At 44.7% G+C, this 27,481-nt stretch overlaps 1 protein-coding gene and 1 pseudogene across 1 annotated transcript; both read right to left on the reverse strand.

Moving 5' to 3' along the window:
* Positions 1 to 1,067: 1,067 nt before the first annotated feature.
* LOC144266357 (olfactory receptor 5W2-like) lies at positions 1,068 to 2,006 on the reverse strand. The gene has a single exon (XM_077819814.1). It carries the CDS (start codon positions 2,004 to 2,006, stop codon positions 1,068 to 1,070), a length of 939 nt encoding a protein of 312 aa, XP_077675940.1.
* A 17,301-nt stretch (positions 2,007 to 19,307) lies between these two features.
* On the reverse strand, positions 19,308 to 20,245 carry LOC144265937 (olfactory receptor 8U9-like; annotated as a pseudogene).
* Positions 20,246 to 27,481: the final 7,236 nt, after the last annotated feature.

Consider the following 27,481-nt stretch of genomic DNA (forward strand, 5'->3'; position numbering starts at 1 on the left):
TGATGGAGCTGTGTTGATCTATTTTTTAAGCCTAAACCAGGCCTTCAAAAAGCTGTCCATGGAAAAGACCAGTTGGGAAATCTAGTCCTATCTCCCTGCCAGGGCAGCAGAATCCCCTTCGGTTCTTTTTGTTCAGGTGAGTTGGAAATATTGCAGCTGTCCCAGCTTCCCAGTAGAGATTATTCTGCATTCTGACTGAGCTCAGTGTCAGGCTGTGTGTGTGTAGTGAGCACTCTGTGTGTGTGTGTGTTTGGTGTGCAGTGGGCACTGTGTGTGTGCATGTGGTGGGGGGTACAGCGGAGCTGAATATGAAGTGCAGGCAGGTTTGAGTCCTTTGCCCTGCCCAGTGCTCAGGCTGGCGTCCCCCCTCCTCCCATTGCAGGGCTCCTTGTGAGATCATAGAATAATTGGACTTGAAGGGCCCTCGAGAGGTCATCTATTCCGCTCCCCTACACTCACAGCACAATTGAGTATTATCCAGACCATCCCTGACAAGTGTTTCTCAAACCTGCTCTTAAAAATCTCCAGTGGTGGAGATTACATAACCTTACTGGGAACGTTATACCAGTGCTTAGCCACCCTCACTGTTGAGATGTTTTTCCTAATGCCCAACCTAAACCACCCTTGGTGCAATTAAAGTCCATCAGTTCTTGTGCTGTCCTCCTGCCCCGCTCTCCCCCTGGCCCTCGCCCACACACACACACATTGTTTTGCAATGTTATTCCTAAACTCTGTGTGACGGGTTGGGTCACAGAAACCCCTTTGGAACTGCAACCTGATGTCCTGAGATGTGAAGTTGAACATCTCACCCTCTAGGTGGATGCCCCTAGCCATCAGCTTATAAAATCATTCTCTCTTTCTGGACCTGTGAGTCTTCCTCGAGTTTTGTCCACTGATCTCAGCTGGGGCCTGCAGAACTTGTTGGAATATCAACAAATAAGTAATGATAATAATATAATAACGAGCAATACTACCATGAGCTCTCCGAAATTACATTGCAATGGGCTGGGAATGGAATTCACCTGTTTCCACTCCCCATCACTAAACCAATACACAGTTAAACAGAATTAAGAATTGGTTAGGAGTTTATTCATTGCTTTCCTCAGGGCATCCTTCACCTCCTTGTTCCTCAGGCTGTAGATGAGGGGGTTCAACATAGGGATCACCACCGTGTAAAACACGGAGGCCACTTTGTCTCTGTCCATGGAATAGCTGGAGGTGGGACGTAAATACATGAAGAGGAGGGTGCCAAAAAGCAGAACCACAGCGGTCAAGTGGAAACTGCAGGTGGAGAAGACTTTGCACCGGCCCTCGGCTGAGCGGATCTGCAGGATGGTGGAGATGATATACACATAGGAGAGGAGGACAGTCACAAAGCTGCTCACTGTAATGCAGCTCATGAAAGCAAACGTCACAATCTCATTGATGTGGGTGTCAGAAGAGGAGAGCACCAACAGTGGGAGGATGTCACAGAAGAAATGATTGATGATGTTGGAGCTGCAGAATGATAGCCAAAATGTACAACACGTGTATATCATTGAATCCACCACCCCCACAGCGTACACCCCAGCCACCAGCTGTTTACAAAGCTGCCGGGACATGGTGACCGTATAGAGCAGTGGGTTACAGATGGCCACATAACGGTCATACGCCATCACAGCTAGCAAGAGGCACTCAACATCTGCAAAAATGATAGAGAGATGCATTTGCACAGTACAGGCAGTGTAAGAAATGCTTTTCCTCTCGGCTAAGAAATTCAGCAGCATCTTAGGGGAAATTATCAAGGAAATGCAGAGATCACAGAAAGACAAATTACTGAGGAAAAAGTACATGGGGGTGTGGAGTCGGGGATCAATTGTGATTAACAAGATCATCCCCCCATTCCCCACCAGGGTGATACCATAAATCAGTAGGAACACCCAAAACAGGGGGACCTGCAGCTCCGGACGATCTGTCAGTCCTGAGAGAATGAACTCATTCACCTCCGAGTGATTTCCCTCTTCCATCTCCTTCAAACAGAGATCAGGCAGCTACAAAGATTTGGGCAGGTGAATGGTGCGAAAACCTGTCCCTTCACTATAATGAAGTAAGTGAAGCTAAATGGAGATCAGTTTCTTAATGGGCATCAGTATCCACTCCGGGAAGGGCTAAGACCACAGAGCCAGATGTTCACAGCTGGTCATTCCAGGTGTTCGATGAAATGCACACGCTGTGCAAACACAATGATACGCAGGTTAATCATGCCCCCGCACACAAACACTGCTGTTCACTAATCCTCAACAGAAAACAGTGATTTGTGACTCTGCTGTGAGAAAATCAATCTGAAGGGATTATTCCTTATCTAAAGAAGGGGTGAGAGTAAAGGAGTGTCAATCTTTCCACCCTCTTTGGGCAAGGGGAGCTCTGTGCCTTGGCATGTCCGTTTGGGGTAAAGTTACTCACTGTGCTTATTAAGCTTTTTGGCATTTACTTGAGCCTGTACGAAAACCCAGAGACAGCATGGGAAGCCCTGGCTTCAGTGACTAGGTAATTGCCTATTTTTTCCAACCCAGGAGGTCTCTCCTTTAGCTGAAGGGGTCGGAGTTGGGCCTGAGGCTTTTAGAGCTGGAGGTCTGGAATTCAATACCTGCTGATCCCCATGGTGTCTGCGTGTGTGTGTGACTGTAATACAGGACAATAGCACATACCTGCTGAGATGAGAGAGAGAGAGATGTGCTGGTGTTTCCCCATTGAAAGAAACTGCCAATTTGGAGAATTCGGGAAGGTTTATACTGATATGTGTGATCTATGGCAGATGATTCCTGAAGCAACTGGGAATACCTGAGCTCAGAGAGCCATAACACCTAATTAACACATTCAGTGAACCAAAGCCACATTCAGTGTAATTCATGCCCTGGGGATTAATTTGGCCCACTCCTTCCTCCTGTGTTATTAAATGATGCAATTTCTGCCAGAATCACACAGTATGCGGTTAGGGGTATATTTCATCCTGCTGCTTTCAGTGCAAGCTGGTTACTGCATAGAGCTGATACACAGAGGTTGTTTGTGGAGACCGAAATCTTTTTGCTAAAAACTGAATATTTCGGCTCAGAAATACCATGGGGGTGCATCTGATACCACACACCACCAATATCTTCCTTGGCTAGGCTCCCAGGCTGGGCTACATCCCCCATGATGCATGATGGTCTCTCCTCTTGTTGAACTGCCCTGGAGCATCACAAGAGACCCATAGCTATGGTTTAGGGAGCAGGGGAGTTTGTTATTTTGATGGAACGCTTATAATTTCTGGGAAAAAGATAATTTTTTGAAAAAAATAGTTAAATGGAAAATTCAATTTCCCATCAAAAAAATGTCTCAAGAAAAATTTTCAACCAGTCTTAGCAAAAAGTTTGGTGTCGAAGGAACAGTAAGTTAGATACAGGTGAAATGTACTAATTGTTTGCAGGTGTAGCTGATATCTTCTCAGTTATTCCTGGTTTCAGAATAACCTCATTGTCCTGGCCCCAACAAGTGGAAAGTAAAACCTGTAAGACACGTAAGAGTACTCCAGATTATTGAGCTATTTATGGCATGCCAATCACCATGGTATCCTATGTCCTTCCCTTGCTAGGTTACTTCCCAAAATAGGAAAGATAGATTCACTCTTTTTTGCCTGATGAAGACCACACGGTGACCAGAGGAGCTCAGGACGAGACCACAGTGTGCTGCAGATTTCTGTAGTTCACAAAACTATCCCTCTTGCTTGCGCATTATCTGCACATGGAGTGCAGCTTTAAGATGTTAAATAAATCTATGAGTCAGCTAGAAATAGTCATCCTCTCATTGCAAACATTAATACAATATTTTTGATAATGTATGTGGTGTTATAAGATAGCACTGCATCATGTTATTAATACATGTTCCAAAGTGCTTCCTTTATCCCTTCCAATGCATTGAATCAATGGGGAGGCAGAGTGAGAGAGAGGTGTCTTGGGTTGTCTTGCAAACTGATCTGTCTTGAACAAAGAAATGTGTTCAAAGGACAGTAGCAGAGCTAGGGACAACAGGAAAGGTAGGGAGTTGTCAAGGTTCCTTCCCCACTCTGAACTCTAGGGTACAGATGTGGGGACCTGCATGAAAACCTCCTAAGCTTACTTTTACCAGCTTAGGTTAAAACTTCCCCAAGGTACAAATTATTTTACCCTTTGCCCTTGGATTTCCACTGCCACCACCAAACTTTATCTGGGTTCCTGAAAAAACGGAGTTGGACCCCTCTTTCCCCCCAAAATCCTCCCAAACCTTGCACCCCACTTCCTGGGGAAGGTTTGGTAAAAATCCTCACCAATTTGCATAGGTGACCACAGACCCAAACCCTTGGATCTTAGAACAATGAAAAAGCATTCAGTTTCCTTATAAGAAGACTTTTAATAGAAGTAAAAAGAAAAGAATTACCTCTGTAAAATCAGGATGGTGAATACCTTACAGGATAATTAGATTCAAAACATAGAGAATCCCTCTAGGCAAAACCTTAAGTTACAAAGAAGACACACAGACAGGAATACTCATTCTATTCAGCACAGCTCTTTTCTCAGCCATTTCAAGAAATCATAATCTAACACATACCTAGCTAGATTACTTACTAAAAGTTCTAAAACTCCATTCCTGTTCTGTCCCCGGCAAAAGCAGAAGTTTCCTCACCACATGCTTTCAGCAGTCTTACTGACCAAACTTCTTAGGTCAGGACCCATCCCTCAGTCCAATGACTGCTTCCTTTATCCCTTCAGATGCAGTGAATCAGAGAGAGAGAGAGAGAGAGAGAGAGAGAGAGAGCACGTGATGGCTTGGGTTGTCTGCCCCTACTTTTTATAGTCCTATCCTCACTTTGAGAAATATTTCCACCTGGTTACCGGAAGACAAAATGAACAAGGATGTTCCGTGCTGCTTTTTCCTCACCTTTTTGGGTTTCCTTTGTTTCCCTTCCTTCTTGATGATGCTGGTTACTGTTTAGATACAAAAATATGCAGAGCACACATTTCTTTAAGACAGACCAGTTTGCCAACCTCCGTTTGGAACATGTATTAATAAAATGATACTGTGTAATCTTATAACTTTGCATACATTATAAAAATATTAATATTTGTGAGGAGAGCATGACTATTTCTAGTTGACTCATAGATTTATTTAGCATCTTAAAGCTGAGCTCTGTGTGCAGATAATATGCATACAAGAGGGATAGTTTTGTGAACTGCAGAAGTCCATAGCATGCTGTGGTCTCCTCCTGAGCTCCTCTGGTCATCATGTGGTCTCCATAAAGCAAAATGAGTGAACCTATCTTTCCTACCTTTGGGAGTAACCTAGTAATGGAAGGACATAGGATATCATTGTGTCATGGAGTCCCCGGGCAATGCTCTGGAACTGCTCCCTAGGGAAGCCAGTCGGGGCTCTGGGGAAGTCTCCTTTCTGTGAGCAGACTGTCTTCAGGGTGAGAAGCTCACACGGCTTCGACCTTCCTGAGTCTGACCTTGGAGCATTCAGCATCCTCTGCCCCTCCGTGCGTTTCCCACAGCAAGTCCGCCCAGGCGGGGTTCTGGGGAAGCCAGAGGGTCCTGTACCCCAACTTCACAGTCAGACGTGACTCTCAGCCAGCCAGTAAAACAGAGGTTTATTTGATGAAAGGAACATGGTCAAAAACAGAGCTTGTAGGTAGAGAGAACAGGACCCCTCAGCCTGTTCCATTTTGGGGGGCAGTGAGCCAGACAATCCCGTCTGCACCTCTCTCCACATCCCCAGCCAGCCCCAAACTGACTCACACTCCAACCCCTCGTCCTCTGGGCTTTGCCCCTTTCCTGGATCAGGAGGTCACCGGATTCCTTTGTTCTCCAGCCCTCTAGCTATCACCTTACAGGGGTAAGGGCCCAGGCCATCAGTTGCCAGGAGACAGAGTGTTGGCCATTTATGTACACTGGTCCTTTGCTCTGCAACAATTACACTCCCTTATCCCACCACCTAGAGACTTAAGAAATGCTTAGGGGAAACTGAGGCACCCCTTCAGTATTCAGAGGAAACATTAAGAACAGTCTCAGTTCATCACACACGGTGATTTTCATGCTATAAATAGCTAGATACTCTGGAGTACTCTTACATCTCTTACAGGTTTTACATTCCACCTATTGGGGCCAGGACAATGAGGTGATTCTGAAACCATGAATGACTGAGAAGATATCAGCTACAGCTGCAAAAAATAAGTACGTTTCACCTGTATCTAACTTTCTGTTCCTTTGATTCCAAATTTGTTGCTGAGGCTGGTTGAAAATTTTTCTTCACAAGTGTTTTTGATGAGAAATTGGATTTTCCATTCAACTCTTTTTTCCATGAAATTATCTTTTCCCTGGAAATTATAAGCTTTCCATCAAAATATGTCAAGGTTCCTTCCCCACTCTGAACTCTAGGCTACAGATGTGGGGACCTGCATGAAAAAAACCCTAAGCTTATTTTTACCGGCTTAGATTAAAACTTCCCAAAGCTACAAACTATTTTACCTTTTGCCCTTGGAATTTCCACTGCCACCACCAAACTTTAACTGGGTTTACTGAGAAACGTAGTTTGGACACGTCTTTCCCCTCAAAATCCTCCCAACCTTTGCACCCCACTTCCTGGGGAAGGTTTGGTAAAAATCCTCACCAATGTGCATAGGTGACCACAGACCCAAACCCTTGGATCTTAGAACAATGAAAAAAGCATTCAGTTTTCTTACAAGAAGACTTTTAATAGAAGTAAAGGAATCACCTCTGTAAAATCAGGATGGTAGATACCTTACAGGGTAATTAGATTCAAAACATAGAGAATCCCTCTAGGCAAAACCTTAAGTTACAAAAAAGACACACAGACAGGAATAGTCATTCTCTTTGGCACAGTTCTTTTCTCAGCCATTTAAAGAAATCATAATCTAACACATACCTAGATAGATTACTTACTAAATTCTAAGACTCCACTCCTGTTCTGTTCCCGGCAAAAGCAGCATACAGACAGCCGCAGACCCTTTGTTTTTTCCCCCTCCTCCCAGCTTTTGAAAGTATCTTGTCTCCTCCTTGGTCATTTTGGTCAGGTGCCAGCGAGGTTACCTTTAGTTTCTTAACCCTTTACAGGTGAGACGATTTTTCCTCTGGCCAGGAGGGATTTTAAAGGGGTTTACCCTTCCCTTTATATTTATGACAGGAGTACAGCAGCATTAACAGCATGGTAAAATGGGGGAGTTACACTCACTGACCATAGGAATAATGACTCCTTGCTGAATGCAGGAGGTAAGAGCAGGTTGGATTTTCCCTTGGTCTGTTTTGATAGAGGGTACTCCTGCATGTCGGGAAGGGGTCTTCCTGGGTTTAGGCGATCTTAACGGGTTTTGCAGACCCAGTGCACCCAACCTGGTTGGCATGATTGGCTCACAAGGCTTACAAGAAGAGAGAGACCTTAGCCAGCAGTTCCTGTTGCAACGAGGAAGGGCTGGGGTTGGTCTTCTCCTGTAAACTGCCAGGACCTCATTGTGAGTGGGATCAGGCACGTCCAGATACACACCATTTGGGGTACAGCAGATTATACAATTTAATTTACACACCAAGTCTTTTCCCAAAAGGTTCGCAGGTGAACAATGGTTTAGGAGGAAAGCATGACAGTCAAACAAAGGACCAATAGAAATGGACAGAGGTGAAGAGACGGGGTGGGGAATAAGATCATTGCCTACCCCTACCACTTCTGGATCGGCCAGGGCTGTAGGGACATTTACTGTACCCAGTGGCCCATTTGCTTACAATAGTAACATGCACCATCACTGGGTCCCTAGGGGAGGTGGACAGTGGGACTTGGTTTGTCCTTCCTCTTCTCCCCCCTCAATGGGCAGCTATTATGGGGTCCCTGTATGTTCTGGAGCTGGAAGGTCCTTAACATAGTTTTAATGTGGTGGTGAGAGTATTTGGGTTTTATTCAAATTCTTATTTTTACTTATTTTATACGTGCTATTTTTTGCTCCAGTCGGCTTTCTTTGAGCAGACTGTGAAAATTTTATCTAACAGCTTCTACCTGATTTTATTAAATATTTCCTGGTCATGGCCTGGATTTTGCTTGGGCCAATGACCTTCTTCACAAAGGTGACTCAGTGTTTCCCGAGGCATGACCCTTCGTAGAGGCTGGTTTAAATCTGTCCATGTAGGGTTATAACGGTTTATAACAATTTGCAACTCCTCTTTGAATTTAACAGGGTCCGCTCTTATTTTTGGAAAATTTTTAAGTAAGTTATACAATTCTGTAGGAGACCAAGGTGCATGTGCAGACACTGAGATCTCATGACCGAAGCACCAAAGCCCAGGAATTGGTGCAAGGGGAACATTTCCTCATTACAGGGAGACACTGTCTGAGGGGTGAACGTAAGGGGCTTCTGTTACTTACTATTTCTTGCAGGCTTAGTTGGATTTAAATTCTTTGCCAATTTTCTTTTTATCTCTTTTAACCATGTTGTAAGTTATTCCTGGAAGTCCTTGTGACTCCTCATTTGAGATTCACGGAGCTGTTTTTTTTTCCCCCTTTCTGTTTCTTCACACCAATAGAAATATGCCTCACACTGACATTGGCCAGAAGCACACTTCTGAGGTGCACAATCTTGTCAAGGTCCAAACTTTCCCTCAAACTTTAAATTATCCGTATCCCTGGTATACCAATTCCAATTTCTCCAGAAACTTGCAAGTGAACTAGTGTGTGCCTTTTGGCAGGACGGTGATCCTTTTTGACTTACCAGCCCCCATTTTAGATGGTGAGTGTGGGAATCCCTTTGGGACCCCCTGGCTCCCATAATCCCTATGGATCTTTCACTCATCCAACTCACACAGGGAAGGTTTGTTTAGGGCCTCCATGACTGTCTTACAGCCCCCCTTCAGAGTGTCGGCTGGTGCCATATACTCTGTCGCTTTGGGCGAGGTGATCAGACCAGTCAGTGGCTTTTCAAACCGCTTTCAGGCGGGAACCAGAGACAAGGGATGAAAGAGGGTATGGAAACAGACCATCCGAGGACAGAAGGGATGGGATCACATATTCCTGGACCCAGACAGGCCGCTTGCCGGTCATGAGCCCATGGCTTCGCAGGGTGCTCTGGGTGTCTTTCTGTGACTCACACTCACACCTGTCTACCGACCTTCACTGGCACATGGAACCAAGTCTATTCATGACCTGCCCAGGTCTATCCACGACCTGCCCAGCCACACTCAGTGGCTCTTCCTGAGAAACCAAACCTGCATGGGACTCTAACCCACCCCAAGGGCATCAGGCATGTCTGGCAGCAAAAGTCCGAATAGAGCATGCAACTCACCTGAACCCAGAGCCTACAGGCAGTCCTCCACGAGAAACCCACAACAGAGATTTCAAAAGGTCTCTTACCTTTCAGATGGGCCCTGGGTCTGATGGGGAACTGCTCGCTGTCCTCCAATTCTAGGGGTCAGCTGTCTATCCGAGTCACGGCAACAAGATTGTGGTAGAAAATTAACCACGTGTTGTGTTTGAATCAGAACAAACCTGAGGCTCCTTTATTCAAGCATGCACACACAGGGAGAGTCAGCCAGAGCTGCTCTGGCATAAACAGAAATACAGGAGCTTATACTGCTGAAAACCACAATTTGTCAAACCCACTTCCTTCAACAGCATTTTCCTCATTTGGCATATAGTGCAAGCTTTAACTGTAGCTTTGCCTTACTTGGAGTTTAGCAAAACAAGCTTTTTCTGTTATTGACAGGTGTTTTCTTTGTGGTTAATGTTTTTTTTTTTTTAAGTTTTAGTGGTTATGGTTACATTTCTTAAACTGTGCTGTTTCAATTGCCCCTTAATGGAATTTTCCTCACTCTCTTCTTATGCTTCATTTACAAAGTTAGCTTGACCAAAGTTTTAGGCCTATTAGTTTAGGCCTACCAGATTTTTCTTCACAACAGTAACCAGAGTCATCAAGCAGAAAGGGAAACAAAGAAAGCCCAAAATGGTGAGGAAAAAGCAGCACGGAACATCCTTCTACATACACATTTTGTCTTCTGGTAACCAGGTGGAAATGTTTCTCAAAGGAGTAATAGGAATCTAAAAAGAAGGGGCAGACATCCCAAGGCAGTGTGCACTCTCTCTCTCTCTGGCCATTGATTCACTGCATCTGAAAGAATAAAGGAAGCAGCCATTGGACTGGGGGATGGATCAGGACCGAAGATGTGTGGTCAGTAAGATTGCTGAAAGCAAGTGGTGAGGAAATGTTAGCACTGAGTTTCACATAATTTCTTAACATAGACAGAAGTTGCATTCTAGCTTTATTTTTCTTGTAACCGTGTCTGACTTCTATGCCTCCTTATTTGCACTCACTTAAAATTTATCTTTGTAGTCAATAAACTTTGTTTTATTGTTTTATCGAATCCAGTGTGTTTAAATAGAAGTGTCTGAGAAGTTAAGTTGCAGGCATGTTAGTATTATTAAACAAATAATGGACTATGTAATTTGTATTGTCCAGGCGAGGACTGGGCAGCACAGGACGTACATTTCTGGAGGGAAACCGAAGACTGGGGAGTGTGTTGGGGTCATCCTGCAGTATAACTGTGGTGGTGAGAGCCTGAGTGTAACACAACTATTCCTGGCTAGGTGGAAGTTACACACACATGTTCAGGTGTGATTTGCATGCTAGATGGTTGTTTGTGAGTGGCCAGGTGGACGCCACTTCAGCAAGGCGGATCTTAAACATAAAAAAGAAGCTTACAAGAAGTGGAAGGTTGGACATATGACCAGGGAAGAGTATAAAAATATTGCTCGGGCATATAGGAATGATATCAGGAGGGCCAAATCGCACCTGGAGCTGCAGCTAGCAAGAGATGTCAAGAGTAACAAGAAGGGTTTCTTCAGGTATGTTGGCAACAAGAAGAAAGCCAAGGAAAGTGTGGGCCCCTTACTAAATGAGGGAGGCAACCTAGTGACAGAGGATGTGGAAAAAGCTAATGTACTCAATGCTTTTTTTGCCTCTGTCTTCACTAACAAGGTCAGCTCCCAGACTGCTGCGCTGGGCATCACAAAACGGGGAAGAGATGGCCAGCCCTCTGTGGAGATAGAGGTGGTTAGGGACTATTTAGAAAAGCTGGACGTGCACAAGTCCATGGGGCCGGACGAGTTGCATCCGAGAGTGCTGAAGGAATTGGCGGCTGCGATTGCAGAGCCATTGGCCATTATCTTTGAAAACTCTTGGCGAACGGGGGAAGTCCCGGACGACTGGAAAAAGGCTAATGTAGTGCCAATCTTTAAAAAAGGGAAGAAGGAGGATCCTGGGAACTACAGGCCAGTCAGCCTCACCTCAGTCCCCGGAAAAATCATGGAGCAGGTCCTCAAGGAATCAATCCTGAAGCACTTACATGAGAGGAAAGTGATCAGGAACAGCCAGCATGGATTCACGAAGGGTAGGTCATGCCTGACTAATCTAATCACCTTCTATGATGAGATTACTGGTTCTGTGGATGAAGGGAAAGCAGTGGATATATTGTTTCTTGACTTTAGCAAAGCTTTTGACACTGTCTCCCACAGTATTCTTGTCAGCAAGTTAAGGAAGTATGGGCTGGATGAATGCACTATAAGGTGGGTAGAAAGCTGGCTAGATTGTCGGGCTCAACGGGTAGTGAGCAATGGCTCCATGTCTAGTTGGCAGCCGGTGTCAAATGGAGTGCCCCAGGGGTCGGTCCTGGGGCAGGTTTTGTTCAATATCTTCATAAATGATCTGGAGGATGGTGTAGATTGCACTCTCAGCAAATTTGTGGATGATACTAAACTGGGAGGAGTGGTAGATACGCTGGAGGGGAGGGATAGGATACAGAAGGACCTAGACAAATTGGAGGATTGGGCCAAAAGAAATCTGATGAGGTTCAATAAGGATAAGTGCAGGGTCCTGCACTTAGGACGAAAGAATCCAATGCACCGCTACAGACTAGGGGCCGAATGGCTAGGCAGCAGTTCTGCGGAAAAGGACCTAGGGGTGACAGTGGACGAGAAGCTGGATATGAGTCAGCAGTGGGCCCTTGTTGCCAAGAAGGCCAATGCCATTTTGGGCTGTATAAGTAGGGGCATAGCGAGCAGATCGAGGGACGTGATCGTTCCCCTCTATTCGACATTGGTGAGGCCTCATCTGGAGTACTGTGTCCAGTTTTGGGCCCCACACTACAAGAAGGATGTGGAAAAATTGGAGAGAGTCCAGCAAAAGGCAACAAAAATGATTAGGGGTCTAGAACACATGACTTATGAGGAGAGACTGAGGGAGCTGGGATTGTTTAGTCTGCAGAAGAGAAGAATGAGGGGGGATTTGATAGCTGCTTTCAACTACCTGAAAGGGGGGTCCAAAGAGGATGGCTCTAGACTGTTCTCAATGGTAGCAGATGACAGAACGAGGAGTAATGGTCTCAAGTTGCAGTGGGGGAGGTTTAGATTGGATATTAGGAAAAACTTTTTCACTATGAGGGTGGCGAAACACTGGAATGCGTTACCTAGGGAGGTGGTAGAATCTCCTTCCTTAGAGGTTTTTAAGGTCAGGCTTGAGAAAGCCCTGGCTGGGATGATTTAACTGGGAATTGTCCTGCTTCGAGCAGGGTGTTGGACTAGATGACCTTCTGGGGTCCCTTCCAACCCTGATATTCTATGATTCTATGATTCTATGAAGGCATTGTAAGGTTGCAGGCAGGTGTGACACAGCTGCTGATTAGTCTGCGTTGGACCCTGGTATGTCACAGCCACCAACCTAGAAAATATCCCAGTAACACCAAAGGTGTGGTGCTGACTGACAGGAGTGTTCGATTGACATGAAAGGGTGAAGTCACCACAGGGATGGGCCCATGCACTCATCCATGGCTGCAGATGCACAAGGCCATTGTGGTCATGATCTACCCCCAAGGATATCCCTGGCAGGCCCAGTGATGACTCTTCCCTTCTTCAATATGGGAGCAGAAATTATCCCCCATGGGTCTCAAGGCTTGGCTGGTATTATCAGGGCTCCAGGGCATGTTGGTGCCCCCTTCTCCTAAGTGGTGCCCACCTATGAGGCTTTGCAGAGTTGATTGTATTAGGAGGAAAACTGATGATCCAAGTCAGCTATATTCTTTGGTATAATCCGTGGGCGAGGGGTTACAAATAATGGATGCAAAGTCCTCCTTCCCTGAACACCAGTAGAAACAACCAACAGCCAATAATCTCTGTATTCAGAAACTCCCATGTCTGTCACTCCAAGTCTGTGCCCAGGAAACATTATGCCCTTACTTCCTCGAAGAGTCATGCTCATAACTCCTCCTCCAGGCTTTCTACCTTGTATGACCCAGAGGTTGCTGGGCCAGTCCTCACTGAAAATGTCAAGGTCAGGGCACTGAAGATCTCTGCAGCACCTCTGCAGAAGCTGCTGCAAAATATCTCCAAGCAGGCTAGCTCTATCCCAATTATTCTTTTCTAAATTTTATTTATTTCCTATAATTTATAGTCCATGAAACAGAGTTTAGGAATAAAACTTCAAAGCAATGTGTCTGCTGGGGACAGGATAGTACAAGAACCTATGGACTTCAATTTCAGAAATTGTGGTTTAGGTTGGACATTAGGAAAAACATCCCAACAGTGAGGGTGGCTAAGCACTGGAATAATTTGCCTAGGAAGGTTGTGGAATCTCCACCATTAGAGATTTTAAAGAGAATTTTAGACAAACACCTGTCAGGTATGGTCTTGATAATACTTAGCACTGCCGTGAGTGCAGGGGAGTGGACGAGATGACCTCTCGAGGTGACTTCCAGTCCTATGATTCTGTGATCTTGCAAGGAGACCTGTACTGGGAGGAGGGGCAACACCAGCCTGAGCCATGGGCAGGGCAAGGGAAATGTACCTGCCTCAACTTGACATTCAGCTCCACTCTACCCCGCACCACATGCACAAACATAGTGCCCACTGCATACCAAGCACACACACACACACATAATGCCCACTAAACACACACACACAATGCCCACTTCATACAACACACACAGTTACAACTGTACACCAAAGACTCACACACAGCCTGACAGTGAGCTCAGTCAGAATACAGAATAATCTCCCTGGGAAGCTGGGATAGCTGCAATATTTCCAACTAGCCTGAACAAAAAGAACAGAAGAGAATTCTGCTGCCCTGGCAGGGAGATAGGACTAGATTTCCCAACTGGTCTTTTCCGTCAGCAGCTTCCCTGAGGCCTGGTTTATGCTTAAAAATTAGATCAACAGAGCTCTGTCACACAGGGCGGGGACATTTTTCACACCTTGTGCGAGGCAGTTAGCTTGTACTGACCCTCAGTGTAATTCTTCCATTGACCTAGCTACTGCCTCTCGGGGACATGGATTAACTACATCGATGGAAAAACCCTTCCATCAATGTGGAAAGTATCTACACCACGTTACTGTTGCACACCATAGCTGAGTCAATGTAATGGCCTTAGTATAGACATTACCTGAATTGATGGGGGAGTTTTCCCCTTTCCTTGTAAAGTTATTTTCTCTCCTTTTCCAATCACTCTTCTCCCTCCCTTGTAAAGCTCTTTCCTTCTTTTGATAGGTAAATATGTTCACAAAAGTTAAAATTTCTCCTCTCAGAATAATTCCTTCCTTTCCCTCTCATGAACAGCTCACTGTCATTTCAATTAAAGGCTGAAATGCTCTAAAACTGACTTGCTTCCCCATGACTTGGTGGTACCTCTTTGCATTCCCTCCCTTCACTTACAATGGGTTGAGGACGGAAGCAGTACCTGCTCAGAACCCTAAAATCAGAATCGTAAAATCAGAGCTGAATCTTTCCCTGTTTGCTAACCACACCAATGTTACCCTTATTACCTCTGGAGCTGCTTCCTTGGGTGACTTTGAGATTTGCTCCCTGGAGCAGCTTTGCTCCCAGGACAAAAAGTGTGCACAGCACATGCAATTAATGTTGTTGCCACGTTTTTCCTTCTGGAAATGGAACACAGGGGGCAAGAGAATCACCTGGTCTCGATCGCTGTCTCTACTGTGAGGGCTTTTGAATATAAAACAAAACTGAGGTGATGGTATTCCACTTCATGTGTTGGTCACTGGTGGTTAACACTGAACCTCTCTGAAGCATCTCTGAAGCTGCAACAAAGTATCTCCAAGCATGCCACCCCCCTCCCTCCCTCCTTCCTCTCATCTGGTTTGCTGATTTCCCTGCCAGCCTCGGCCTCCAGAACCCTGCCTTGTTGAGCCAGACACGCTAGTCTGCTGCAACACAGACCAAGGGTCTGGGCCACACCTCCAAAACTGCAGATCTAGACTGAAACCAACTCAGCAGGATACCTGTCTCCAGCACAGAGACACCCAGCTCCCAAAGGGATCTAAACCCCAAATGAATACATTTTACTCTGTATAAAGCTGTATAATGGTTATTTAATTAGTTATCCACAGTAGAAAAACTTTGAAAGGAGAGATTGAGAGAAACCCAGATTGGAGTAGCACATCACCCCCGAGGCTGGGATGTTTTTTTGGAAATGCAGGAAACCCAAGTGCATAGTGTGTAGGGTTCAGTCACAGAGACGCCCTTTGGGACTGTCAGCTGATGTGCTGAAATTACCTGTGATCCCATTTTTCCCTGCCATCCTTGGCCTCCAGAACCCTGCCTTGTTGAGCCAGACACGCTAGGCTGCTGCAACACAGTCCCAGGGTCTAAACCCCAAATAAATCCAATTTACTCTATATAAAGCTTACACAGGGTAAAATGATACATGTTTGCCCCCTATATCACTTCAAGAAAGATATGCACAGCTGTTTGCCCCCCAAGGTAACAATTACTCACACTGAGTTTATAAATAATCAAAAGTGATTTTATTAAGTATAAAAAGTAGGATTTAAGTGATTTTAAGTCGTAACAGATAGAACAAAGTAAATCACAAAGTAAAACGCGCAAGGTGAAGCTTAATACACTCAGAAATCAGTTACAAATGGTAAATTCTCACCCCACTTGTTATTTCAGGTACAATCCTTTTCAGGTCAGATGCATTTTCTGACCTGGGTCCGGTCTGTTCTCGCCCACTGTGGTTACAGTCCTAATGTTTCTAGGTTCCTGCAGGTGTCTCTGTGGGGTGGGGAGGCCATCTCTTAAGCTAGCTGAAGACACTCACTGTTTGCTTCCCCGCTTTATATAGAACTTCCCCAAGTCGGGAAAACTTTGCTTCGAATTCCACCCCCCCTCAGGAAAAGTACCAGCTTCAAGATGGAGCTCAGTATCTGGTGACATGGTGACATGTCACTGTAAGACCCAAATTTAATTCTTCCTGGTTTCTCCCACAGGTACACAGGAAGGCTTGCAGCTAAACAGAGCCATTCACAGTTCATTGATTCTGAAGCACCTTTAAAGGCTTCCATTTAATATGTCTAAATCAGTAGCACAAGTTAGTATCTTATTCTTCTAATTCCAGACATGTAAATCATCCATGTAAACAAACAGCATGAACACACTTAGTAGATTATAATGATATGTTACAAGGGGCACTTATCGTAAAGCATATTCCAGTTATGTCATATTCAGAAGCATATTTTCATAAAGCATATGGAGTCCAAAGTCACACAGAGCTTTCCCAAGCACTGGGCAGAAGGGGGAATTGAACCCGTATTTCCCACCTCACAGGTGAACATCCCAACTATTGGGCTAAAAATTCCAAATGAAATACCACCACCACCTCCTACAGTGGCTGCGTTGTGACCGGCATCTAAATCCTCCCGCCGCACACACATTGTTTTGGGACAAAGCTATTCAGCGTATTTGTAACACATTTGTGAATAGTTTCAGGTCAATCCAAACCATATTGTTTTTGACAATAGATTATTAGACCAGAAGAAATTCACTCATTTCTAGACACCTTTATGTCCCGATGCTGGGAAATTACTTAAAGAGAGATTTGGAGAGGTGACCAACAAATAAACTGGAAAACAGTCACCTCAGTTTTGTATCATGTTAAATGACCTCACGGGAGAGAAAGCAATCCAGGCCAGCTGATTCTCTGCCCATCTGTATTCCATTTCCACAAGAAAAGGCACGGCAACAACATTAATTTCATTTGCTGTGCACACCTGTTGTCCTGGGAGCAAAGATGCTCCAGGGAGCAAATCCCAAAGTCATAAAAACCAAGTTTAACCTCTTCTGGCCAAGGAAACAGCTCCAGATGTATTAAGGGTAACGTCGGTGCGGTTAGCAAACAGGGAAAGATTCGATTCTGTGTCTGATTTTAGGGGTCTGAGCAGGTACTGCTTCTGTCCCTCTTAACTCATTGTAAGTGAAGGGAGGAAAAACAAAGAGGTACCACCAAGTCATAGGCAGACAAGTCAGTTTTAGAGCATTTCAGCCTTTAATTGAAATGACATTCATGGGAGGGGAAGGAAGGAATTATTCTGAGAGGAGAAATTTCAACTTTTCTGAACATATTTACCTATCAGAAAAAGAAAGAGCTTTACAAGGGAGGGAGAAGAATGATGGAAAAGGAGAGAAAAATAGCTTTAATGGGAAGGGGGAAACCCCCCATTGAGTCAGGGAATGTCTATAATAAGGCCGTAACATTGACTCAGCTATGGTGTGCAGCAGCTCCATGGTATAGCTGTTTTCCACATTGATGGAAGGGTTTTTCCTTCCATGTAGTTCATCCACGTCCCCTAGAGGCAATAGCTAGGTCAATGGAATAATTATACTGAACATCAGCACAAGCTAACTGCCTTGCACAGGGTGTGAAAAATTTCCCCGTCCTGTGCGACAGAGCTCCATTGATCTATTTTTTAAACCTAAACCAGGCCTCAGAAATGCTGTTGATGGAAAAGACCAGTTGGGAAACCTAGTCCTCTCTCCCTGCCAGGGCAGCAGAATCATAGAATCATAGAATCATAGAATATCAGGGTTGGAAGGGAACTCAGGAGGTCATCTAGTCCAACCCCCTGCTCAAAAGCAGGACCCATCCCCAATTAAATCATCCCAGCCAAGGCTTTGTCAAGCCTGACCTTAAAAACTTCTAAGGAAGGAGATTCCACCACCTCCAGCTAGGCAACGCATTCCAGTGTTTCACCACCCTCCTAGTGAAAAAGTTTTTCCTAATATCCAACCTAAACCTCCCCCACTGCAACTTGAAACCATTACTCCTCGTCCTGTCCTCTTCCACCACTGAGAATAGTCTAGAACCATCCTCTCTGGAACCACCTCTCAGGTAGTTGAAAGCAGCTATCAAATCCCCCCTCATTCTTCTCTTCTGCAGACTAATCCCCTTCGGTTCTTTTTGTTCTGGCTAGTTGGAAATATTCCAGCTATCCCAGCTTCCCAGTAGAGATTATTCTGCATTCTGATTGAGCTCAGTGTCAGGCTGTGTGTGTGTGTTTGCTGTGCAGTTGGCATTGTGTGTGTTGTGTGTAGTGGGCACTCCGTGTGTGCTGTAGTGGGCATTATGTGTGTGTGTACTGTGCCTTCTCTGTGTGTGTGCATTTGGTTTGCATTGGGCACTCTGTGTGTGCATGTGTTGCAGGGTACAGTGGAGCTGAATATCAAGTGTTGGCAGGTGTGTGTCCCTTGCCCTGCCCAGTGCTCAGGCTGGCGTCCCCCCTCCTCCCAGTGCAGGGCTTCCTGTTGCAATGACAGAATCATTGGACTCGAAGGGACCTCGAGAGGTCATCTGTTCCACTCCCCTGCACTCACAGCCGAACTGAGTATTATCTAAACCATCCCTGACAGGTGTTTCTCTAAAAATCTCTAATGGTGGAGATTCCACAAACTTCCTAGGAAAATTATTCCAGTGCTTAGCCAGCCTCACTGTTGGGATATTTTTCTTAATGTCCAACCTAAACCACCCTTGATGAAATTGAAGTGCATGGGTGCTTGTGCTATCCTCCCCCGCCCTCCACACACACACACACACACACACACACATTCTTTTGCAATTTTATTCCTAATTGTATTCCTAAAACTCTGTGTGATGGGTTGGATCACAGAAACCCCTTTGGAACTGCAACCCCAAGTCCTGAGATGTGAAGTTGAACATATCACCCCCTGGGTGGATGCCCCTTAGCCACCAGCTTATAAAATCATTCTCTCTTTCTGGCCCTGTGATGCTTCCCATGTTTTGTCCACTGATCTCCGCTGGGGCCTGCAGACCTTGTTGGAAGACAAAAAATAATAATAATAATAACAATACAGTAAAGAACAATACTCCCATGGGCTCTGCAAAATTACTTTGCAATGGGCTGGGAATTGAATTCACCTGTTTTCACTCCCCACCACTAAACCAATACAGAGTTAAACAGATTCAAGAAATGGTTAGGAGTTTATTCATTGCTTTCCTCAGGGCATCCTTCACCTCCGTGTTCCTTAGGCTATAGATGAGAGGGTTCAACATAGGGATCACTAGTGTGTAAAACACTGAAGTCACTTTGTCTCTGTCCATGGAATAGCTGGAGGTGGGACGTAAGTACATGAAGAAGGGAGTGCCAAAAGACAGGACCACAGTGGTTAAGTGGGAAGTGCAGATGGAGAAGGCTTTGCGCCGACCCTCAGCAGAGCGCATCTGCAGGATGGTGGAGATGATATAGACATAGGAGAGGAGAACAGTCACAAAGCTGCTCACTGTAATGCAGCTCATGAAAGCAAACATCACAATCTCATCGATGCGGGTTTGAGAACAGGAGAGCGCCAACAGTGGGAGGACGTTACAGAAGAAATGATTGATGATGTTGGAGCTGCAAAATGACACCCGAAATGTAAAACACATGTATATCATTGAATCCACCACCCCCACAGCGTACGCCCCAGCCACCAGCTGTTTACAAAGCTGCCTGGACATGGTGACCGTATAGAGCAGCGGGTTACAGATGGCCACATAACGGTCATATGCCCTCACAGCCATCAAGAGGCACTCAACATCTCCAAAAATGATAGAGAGATGCATTTGCACAGTACAGGCAGTGTAAGAAATGTTTTTCCTCTCGGCTAAGAAATTCCGCAGCATCTTAGGGGAAATTATTGAGGAAAGGCAGAGGTCACAGAAGGACAAATTACTGAGGAAAAAGTACATGGGGTGTGGAATCGGGGATCAATTGTGATTAACAAGATCATCCCCCCATTCCCAAGCAGGGTGATACCATAAATCAGTTGGAACACCACAAACAGCGGGACCTGCAGCTCCGGACGATCTGTCAGTCCTGAGAGAATGAACTCAGTCACCTCCGAGTGATTTCCCTTTTCCATCTCCTCTGAACAGAGATCAGGCAGCTACAGAAATGGAGATCAGTTTCCTCATGGACATCAGTACCCGCTCCAGGACGAGCTTAATCCACAGAGCCACATGTTCACATAGGGTCATTCCAGGTGTTCGATAAAATGCACATGCTGTGCAAATACAATGACATGCAGGTTCATCATGCCCCCCCACAAACACTCCTGTTCACTAATCTGATCAGAAAACAGTGACTTGTGACTCTGCTGTGAGAGAATCAGTCTGAAGAGATTATTCCTCAGCTAAAGAAGGGGTGAGAGTAAAGGAATGTCAATCTTTCCACACTCTGTGGTAAAGTTCCTCACTGTGCTAATTAAGCTTTTTGGCATATACTTGAGCCGTATGAAAACCCAGAGATACAATGGGAAGCCCTGGCTTCAGATATTAGGTAATTGCCTATGTTTTCCAACCCAGCAGATCGCTCCTTTTTCTGAAGGGGTCGGAGATGGGGCTGAGGCTTTTGGTGCTGGAGGTCTGGAATTCAATACCTGCTGATCCCCATGGTGTCTATGTGAGTGTGTGACTCTAATTCCAGACCATAGCATGTACCTGCTGAGAAGAGAGAGAGAGATGCATGGGTGTTTTCTCATCAAAAGAAACTGCCAGTTAGGAGCATTTGGGAAATTTTATACTGAGATGTGTGATGGATGGGACATGATTCCTGAAGCAACTGGGAATACCTGAGCTCAGAGAGACACAACACCTAATTAATGCATTCAGTGAACCAAAGCTACCCTCGGTTAATTGGTGCTCTGGGGATTAATTTGTCCCACTCTTTCCTACTGTGTTATTAAATGGTGCAATTTCTACCAGAGTTACAGAGTATGACATTATTGGTATATTTCATCCAGCTGCTTTCAGTGCAAGTGAAGTACTGTGTAGAGCTGATCCACAATGGGGATTTGTTTGTGGAAACCAAAATCTTTCAGCTAAAAACTTAATAGTTTGACTCAAAAGTACCATGGGGGTTCCTCAGATACCACACACCACAAATCTCTTCCATGGACCATATTCCAAGGCTAGACTATATCCCCCATGATGCATGATGGTTTCTCCTCTTGCTGAACTGCCCTGGAACATCACCAGAGTCCCACAGCCATGGTTTTCGGAGGAGGGATTTTTGGTATTTTGATGGAAAGCTTATAATTTCCAGGGAAAAGATAATTTCTTGGAAAAAATAGTTAAATGGAAAATCCAATTTCCTATAAAAAAAACTTCTCAAGAAAAATGATCAACCAGCCTTAGCAACAAATTGGGAATAAAAGAACCAGAAGTTAGATACAGGTTGTCATAAATATAAAGGGAAGGGTAAACCCCTTTAAAATCCCTCCTGGCCAGAGGAAAAATCCTCTCACCTGTAAAGGGTTCAGAAGCTAAAGGTAACCTCGCTGGCACCTGACCAAAATGACCAATGAGGAGACAAGATACTTTCAAAAGCTGGGAGGAGGGAGAAAAACAAAGGGTCTGTGTCTCTCTGTATGATGCTTTTGCTGGGGACAGAACAGGAATGGAGTCTTAGAATTTAGTAAGTAATCTAGCTAGATATGTGTTAGATTATGATTCCTTTAAATGGCTGAGAAAATAGCTGTGCTGAATAGAATGGATATTCCTGTCTGTGTGTCTTTTTTCTAACTTAAGGATTTGCCTAGAGGGATTCTCTATGTTTTGAATCTAATTACTCTGTAAGGTATTCACCATCCTGATTTTACAGAGGTGATTCTTTTTTACTTCTATTAAAAGTCTTCTTGTAAGGAAACTGAATGCTTTTACATTGTCCTAAGATCCAAGGGTTTGGGTCTGTGGTCACCTATGCAAATTGGTGAGGATTTTTACGAAACCTTCCCCAGGAAGTGGGGTGCAAGGGTTGGGAGGATTTTGGGGTGAAAGACGTGTCCAAACTACATTTTCTCAGGAACCCAGATAAAGCTTGGTGGTGGCAGTGGAAGTCCAAGGGTAAAATAATTTGTACCTTGGGGACGTTTTAACCTAAGCTCGTAAAAGTAAGCTTAGGAGGTTTTCATGCAGGTCCCCACATCTGTACCCTAGAGTTCAGAGTGAGGAAGGAAACTTGACACAGGTGAAACATACTAATTGTTTCCGGCTGTAGCTGATATCTTCTCAGTTATTCCTGGTTCCAGAATCACCTTATTTTCCTGGCCTCAGTAGGTGGAATGTAAAAAGGGTAAGATATGTAACAGTACTCCAGATTATCTAGCTATTGATACCTTGGTGATTGGCATGCTATATTATGTCCTTCCCTTGCTCGGTTACTCCCCAAAGTAGGAAACATAGGTTCACTCATTTTGCTTGATGGAGACCACATGATCACCAGAGGAGTTCAGGCGGAGGCCACAGCATGCTATGGACTTGTGCAGTTCATAAAAATGTCACAAAACTATCCCACTTGTATGTATATTATCTGCACACAGAGCTCAGCCCTAAGGTGCTAAATAAATCTGCGAGTCAACGAGAAATAGCCATATGCTCGTCGCAAATATTAATAATACTTTTTATAATGTATGTGAAGTTATAAGATGACACTGTATGATAGTTATTCATACATGTTCCAAACTGAGGCTGGCAAACTGGTCCCTCTTGAACAAAGAAATGTGTGCTCTGATTAATTTTGTATCTAAACAGAAATCAGAGTCATCAAGGAGGAAGGGAGACAACGGAAGCCCAAGAAAGATCAGGAAAAAGTAGCAGGGAACATCCTTCTACAAAGACATTTTGTCTTGTGTTAACCAGGTGGAAATGTTTCTCAAAGTGAGGATAGGACTATAAAAAAAGGGGGCAGACATCACAAGGCAACAATCTCTCTCTCTCTCTCTCTCTCTCTCTCTCTCTGCCCATTGATTCACTGGATCTGATGAGATAAAGGAAGAAGCCATTGGACTGGGGGAAGGGTCCTGACCTCAGATGTTTGCTCAGTAAGACTGCTGAAAGCATGTGGTGAGGAAAGTTTTGCTTTGAATTTCACATCATTTGTTAATTTAGGCACAAGTTACATTCTAGCTTTATTTTTCTTGAAACTATGTCTGATTTTTATGCCTCCTTATTTGCACTCACTTAAAATCTATCTTTGTCATCAATAAAATTTGTTTCTTTTTTATTTTATCTAATCCAGTGTGTTTAAATAGAAGTGTCTGAGAAACTAAGTTCCACATAGGTTAGTGTTATTAAAGAAATAGTGGACAATGTAGCTTGTATTGTCCAGGAGAGGACTGGGCAGCACAGGACATACATTTCGGGAGGGAAATCGAAGACTGGGGAGTGTGTTGGAGTCACCCTGCAGTATAAGGAAGGGTGGTGAGAGCCTGAGTGTCACCCAACTATTCCTGTGCAGGCTGCAGTTACACACACATGCTCAGGGTGTGATTTGCATGCGAGACAGTTTTTTGTGAGTGGCCAGGTGGAAACCATTTTATGAAGGGTTTGCAAGGTTGTAGGCAGGTGTGAGACAGCTGCGGATTAGTCTGAGATGGACCCGGGTATGTCACAGCCACCAACCTAGAAAATATCCCAGTAACACCAAAGGTGTGGTGCTGACTGACAGGAGTGTTCGATTGACATAAAAGGGTGAGGTTCCCCAAGGGATGGGCCCAACTATGGTTGCAGATGCATAAGTCGATTGTGGTCATGACCTACCCCCAAGGAGACCCCTGGCAGGCCCAGTGATGACTCTTCCCTTCTTCAATATTGGACCAGAAATGATCCCCCACGGATCTCAAGGCTTGGCTGGTATTATCAGGGCTCCAGGTCATGTTGGTGCCCCCTTCTCCTAAGTGGTGCCAACCTGTGAGACATTACAGGGTTGATTGTATTTGGAGGAAAGATTGATGATACAAGTCAGCTATATTCTTTGGTATAATCCATGGGCGAGGGGTTACAAAGAATGTACACAATGTCCTGCTTCCCTGAACACCACTAGAAAAAACCAACAGCCAACAATCTCTGTATTTAGAGACTCCCAAATCTGTAACTGCAGGTCTGTGCCCAGGAAACACTATGCCTCTACTTCCTCTAGGAGCTCATAACTCCTCCTCCTGGCTTCTCTGCCTCCTGTGACCCGGAGGTGCCTGGGACAATCCTCATTGAAAATGCCAAGATCAGGGCAGGCTACAAAAAGGAGGATATTCCCCAAACTGGTGGTTAACACTCAAGATCTCTGCAGCATCTCTGCAGATGCTGCTACAAAATATCTCTGAGCAGGCCTGCGCCCTCCCAATTCTTTTGTTAGTTTTCTTTATTTCCCATAAGTTATAGTCCATGAAACAGAGTGTGACGTTGCACCCCATAATCCTTTACAGAAATATGCTTATGAGTGTAAATATGACATAACTGGAATGTGGTTTATGCTAGATAGGCCATGTAACATATCTCTGCAAAGGCTATCATCTACTGGATATATTCATCCTATTTCCTTGCATGTATCAATTTTGTATTAGAAGTTACGAATATTGGCTATGTACTTATTTGATTTTAAGTAGCCTCAGTGAAGCAGTTGGTCAGCTTCTTGAGAAAAGTCTATTCTCTGTAAGTGCCCATTCAAGAAACACTTAAGCTAACAATGAACTTTGAAAGACGCCAATCCACAACTGAGCTTTCCTGAGAATGTGGCGTGGGAGCTGGGCATCTGAGTGTTAGAGACAGGAACATTTCTTAAGCTGTTTTCAGTTAAGCCTGCGGGTAGTGGGGGATGTGGTTCAGACTTGGCTCTGTGTTTGCAGCAGGAAAGTGTGTGTGGCTCAAACAAGATAAGGTACTTAAGTCCCAAGCTGGCAGGGAAAACAGGCTCACGGGTAGTCTAGGCACACCCGGAGGCAGTCCCAAAGGGGTTTCTGTGACCCAGCCTGTCACACAGAGTTTAGGAATTAAATTGCAAAACAATGGGGGAGGATGGGAAGGATAGGAAAAGAACCGATGGACTTCAATTGCAGAAAGTGCGGTTTAGGGTGGACAATAGAGAAAGGAAACCCAGCAGTGAGGGTGGCTGTGCACTGGAATAACTTTCCCAGGAAGGTTGTGGAATCTCCACCATTGGAGACTTTTAAGAGCATTTTAGACAAACACCTGTCAGGGATGGTCTAGATAATACTTAGAACTGCCATGAATGCAGGGGACTGGAATAGATGACCTCTCAAGGTCCCTTCCAGTCCTATTATTCTATGATCTCACAAAGAGCCCTGCACTGGGAGGAGGGCAGACATTAGCCTGAGCACTGGCAGGCCAAGGGACACACACCTGGCTCCACTTGAGATTCAGCTCCATTGTGCCCCCCACCACATGCACACACATTGTGCCCAATGCACACCAAACACATACACAAACACGTAGTGTCCACTGCACACCAAACACACAAATACACAAAATGCCCACTTCACGCACACACACACAGTGCCCACTACACACAAAACACACACATACAAAGACACAGTGCCCACTACACAAATACAGCCCTACACTGAGCTCAGTCAGAATGCAGAATAATCTCTACTGGTAAACCGGGACAGCTTGAAAAGAACCAAAGGGGATTCTGCTGCCCTGGCAGGGAGATAGGGCTAGATTTCCCAGCTGGTCTTTTCCATCGGCAGCTTTTCTGAGGCATGGTTTATGCTTAAAAATTAGATCAACAGAGCTCCATCACACAGGGAGGGGAAATTTTTCACACCCTGTGAGAGGCAGTTAGCTTGCACAGACCCTCAGTGTAATTCTTTCATTGACCGAGCTACTTCCTCTCGGAGACGTAGATTAACTACATTGAGGGAAAACCCTTTCATCAATGTGGAAAGCATCTACACTATGGCGCTGCTGCATATCATAGCTGAGTCAATGTAATGGCTTTAGTATAGACATTCCCTGAATCAATGGGGAGTTTACTCCCTCCCTATTAAAGCAATTTTTCTCTCCTTTTCCATTATTCTTCTCCCTCCCTTGATAAAGCTCTTTCCTTCTTTTGATAGGTAAATATGTTCAGACAAGTTGAAATTTCTCCTCTCAGGATAATTTCTTCCTTCCCCTCCCAGGAATGTCATTTCAATTAAAGGCCAAAATGCCTTAAAACTGACTTATTTGCCCATGTCTTGCCCATGTCTTTGTTTTTCCTCCTTTCACTTACGATGAGTTTGGGGCAAAAGCTATACCTTCTCAGATCCGTAAAAATCAGTTGAAGAGTTGAACTTTTCCCTGTTTGCTAACCGTACAAACATTACCCTTAATACCTCTGCAGCTGCTTTCTGGGATGACATTGACATTTGCTCCCTGGAGCATCTTTGCTCCCAGGACGACAGGTGTGCACAGCACATGCAATTAATGGTGTTGCCTTCCTTGTGAAATGGAACACAGAGGGCCAGAGCATCAGCTGGTCTGGATCGCTCTCTCTCCCGTGAGGGCTTTTGAACATGACACGAAACTGAGGTAACTGTATTCCACTTAATGTGTTGGTCACCTCTCCAAAAGTCTCTTTAAGTAATTTTCCAGCATTGGGACATGAAGTATCTAGAAATGAGTGAATTTCTGCCAGACCTATCATAGAATCACAGACTTTAAGGTCAGAAAGGGTCATTACGATAGTCTCGTCTTACGTCCTGCACAACGCAGGTCACAGAATCTCACCCACCCACTCCTGTAACAAACCTCTAACCTATGTTTGAGCTATTTAAGTCCTCAAATCATGGTTGAAAGACTTTGAGGTGCAGAGAATCCTCCAGCAAGTGCTTCCTCCATGCTGCAGAGGAAGGCGAAAAATCCTCAGCGCCTTTGTCAATCTGCCCTAGAGGAAAATTCTTTCCCGACCCCAAATATGATAATCAGCTGAACTCTGAGCATGTGGGCGAGACTCACCAGCCAGACACCAATGAAAGAATTCTCTGTACTAATTCAGATCCCACCCCATCTAACATCCCATCACAGCCATTGGGCATTTCTACCGCTAATAGTTGAAGATCAATTAATTAACAAAATTAGGCTATCCCATCATATCATCCCTTGCATAAACTTATCAAGTTTAGTCTTGAAGCCAGATATGTCTTTTGCTCCCACTGCTTCCCTTAGAAGGTTATTTCAGAACTTCACTCTTTTGATGGTTAGAAACCTTCGTCTAATTTCAAGTCTAAACTTCCTGCTGGCCAGTTTTTATCTATTTGTTCTTGTGTCCACATTGGTAGTGAGCTTAAATAATTCTTCTCTCTCCGCAGTATATATCCCTC

This window comes from Eretmochelys imbricata, chromosome 6 (genome assembly GCF_965152235.1).
Source record: "Eretmochelys imbricata isolate rEreImb1 chromosome 6, rEreImb1.hap1, whole genome shotgun sequence".
NCBI lineage: Eukaryota > Metazoa > Chordata > Testudines > Cheloniidae > Eretmochelys > Eretmochelys imbricata.

What these genes read in the sequence shown, in the direction of transcription:
- LOC144266357 (XM_077819814.1), bottom strand. Translation starts at nt 2,006, where the DNA reads ATGGAAGAGGGAAATCACTCGGAGGTGAATGAGTTCATTCTCTCAGGA.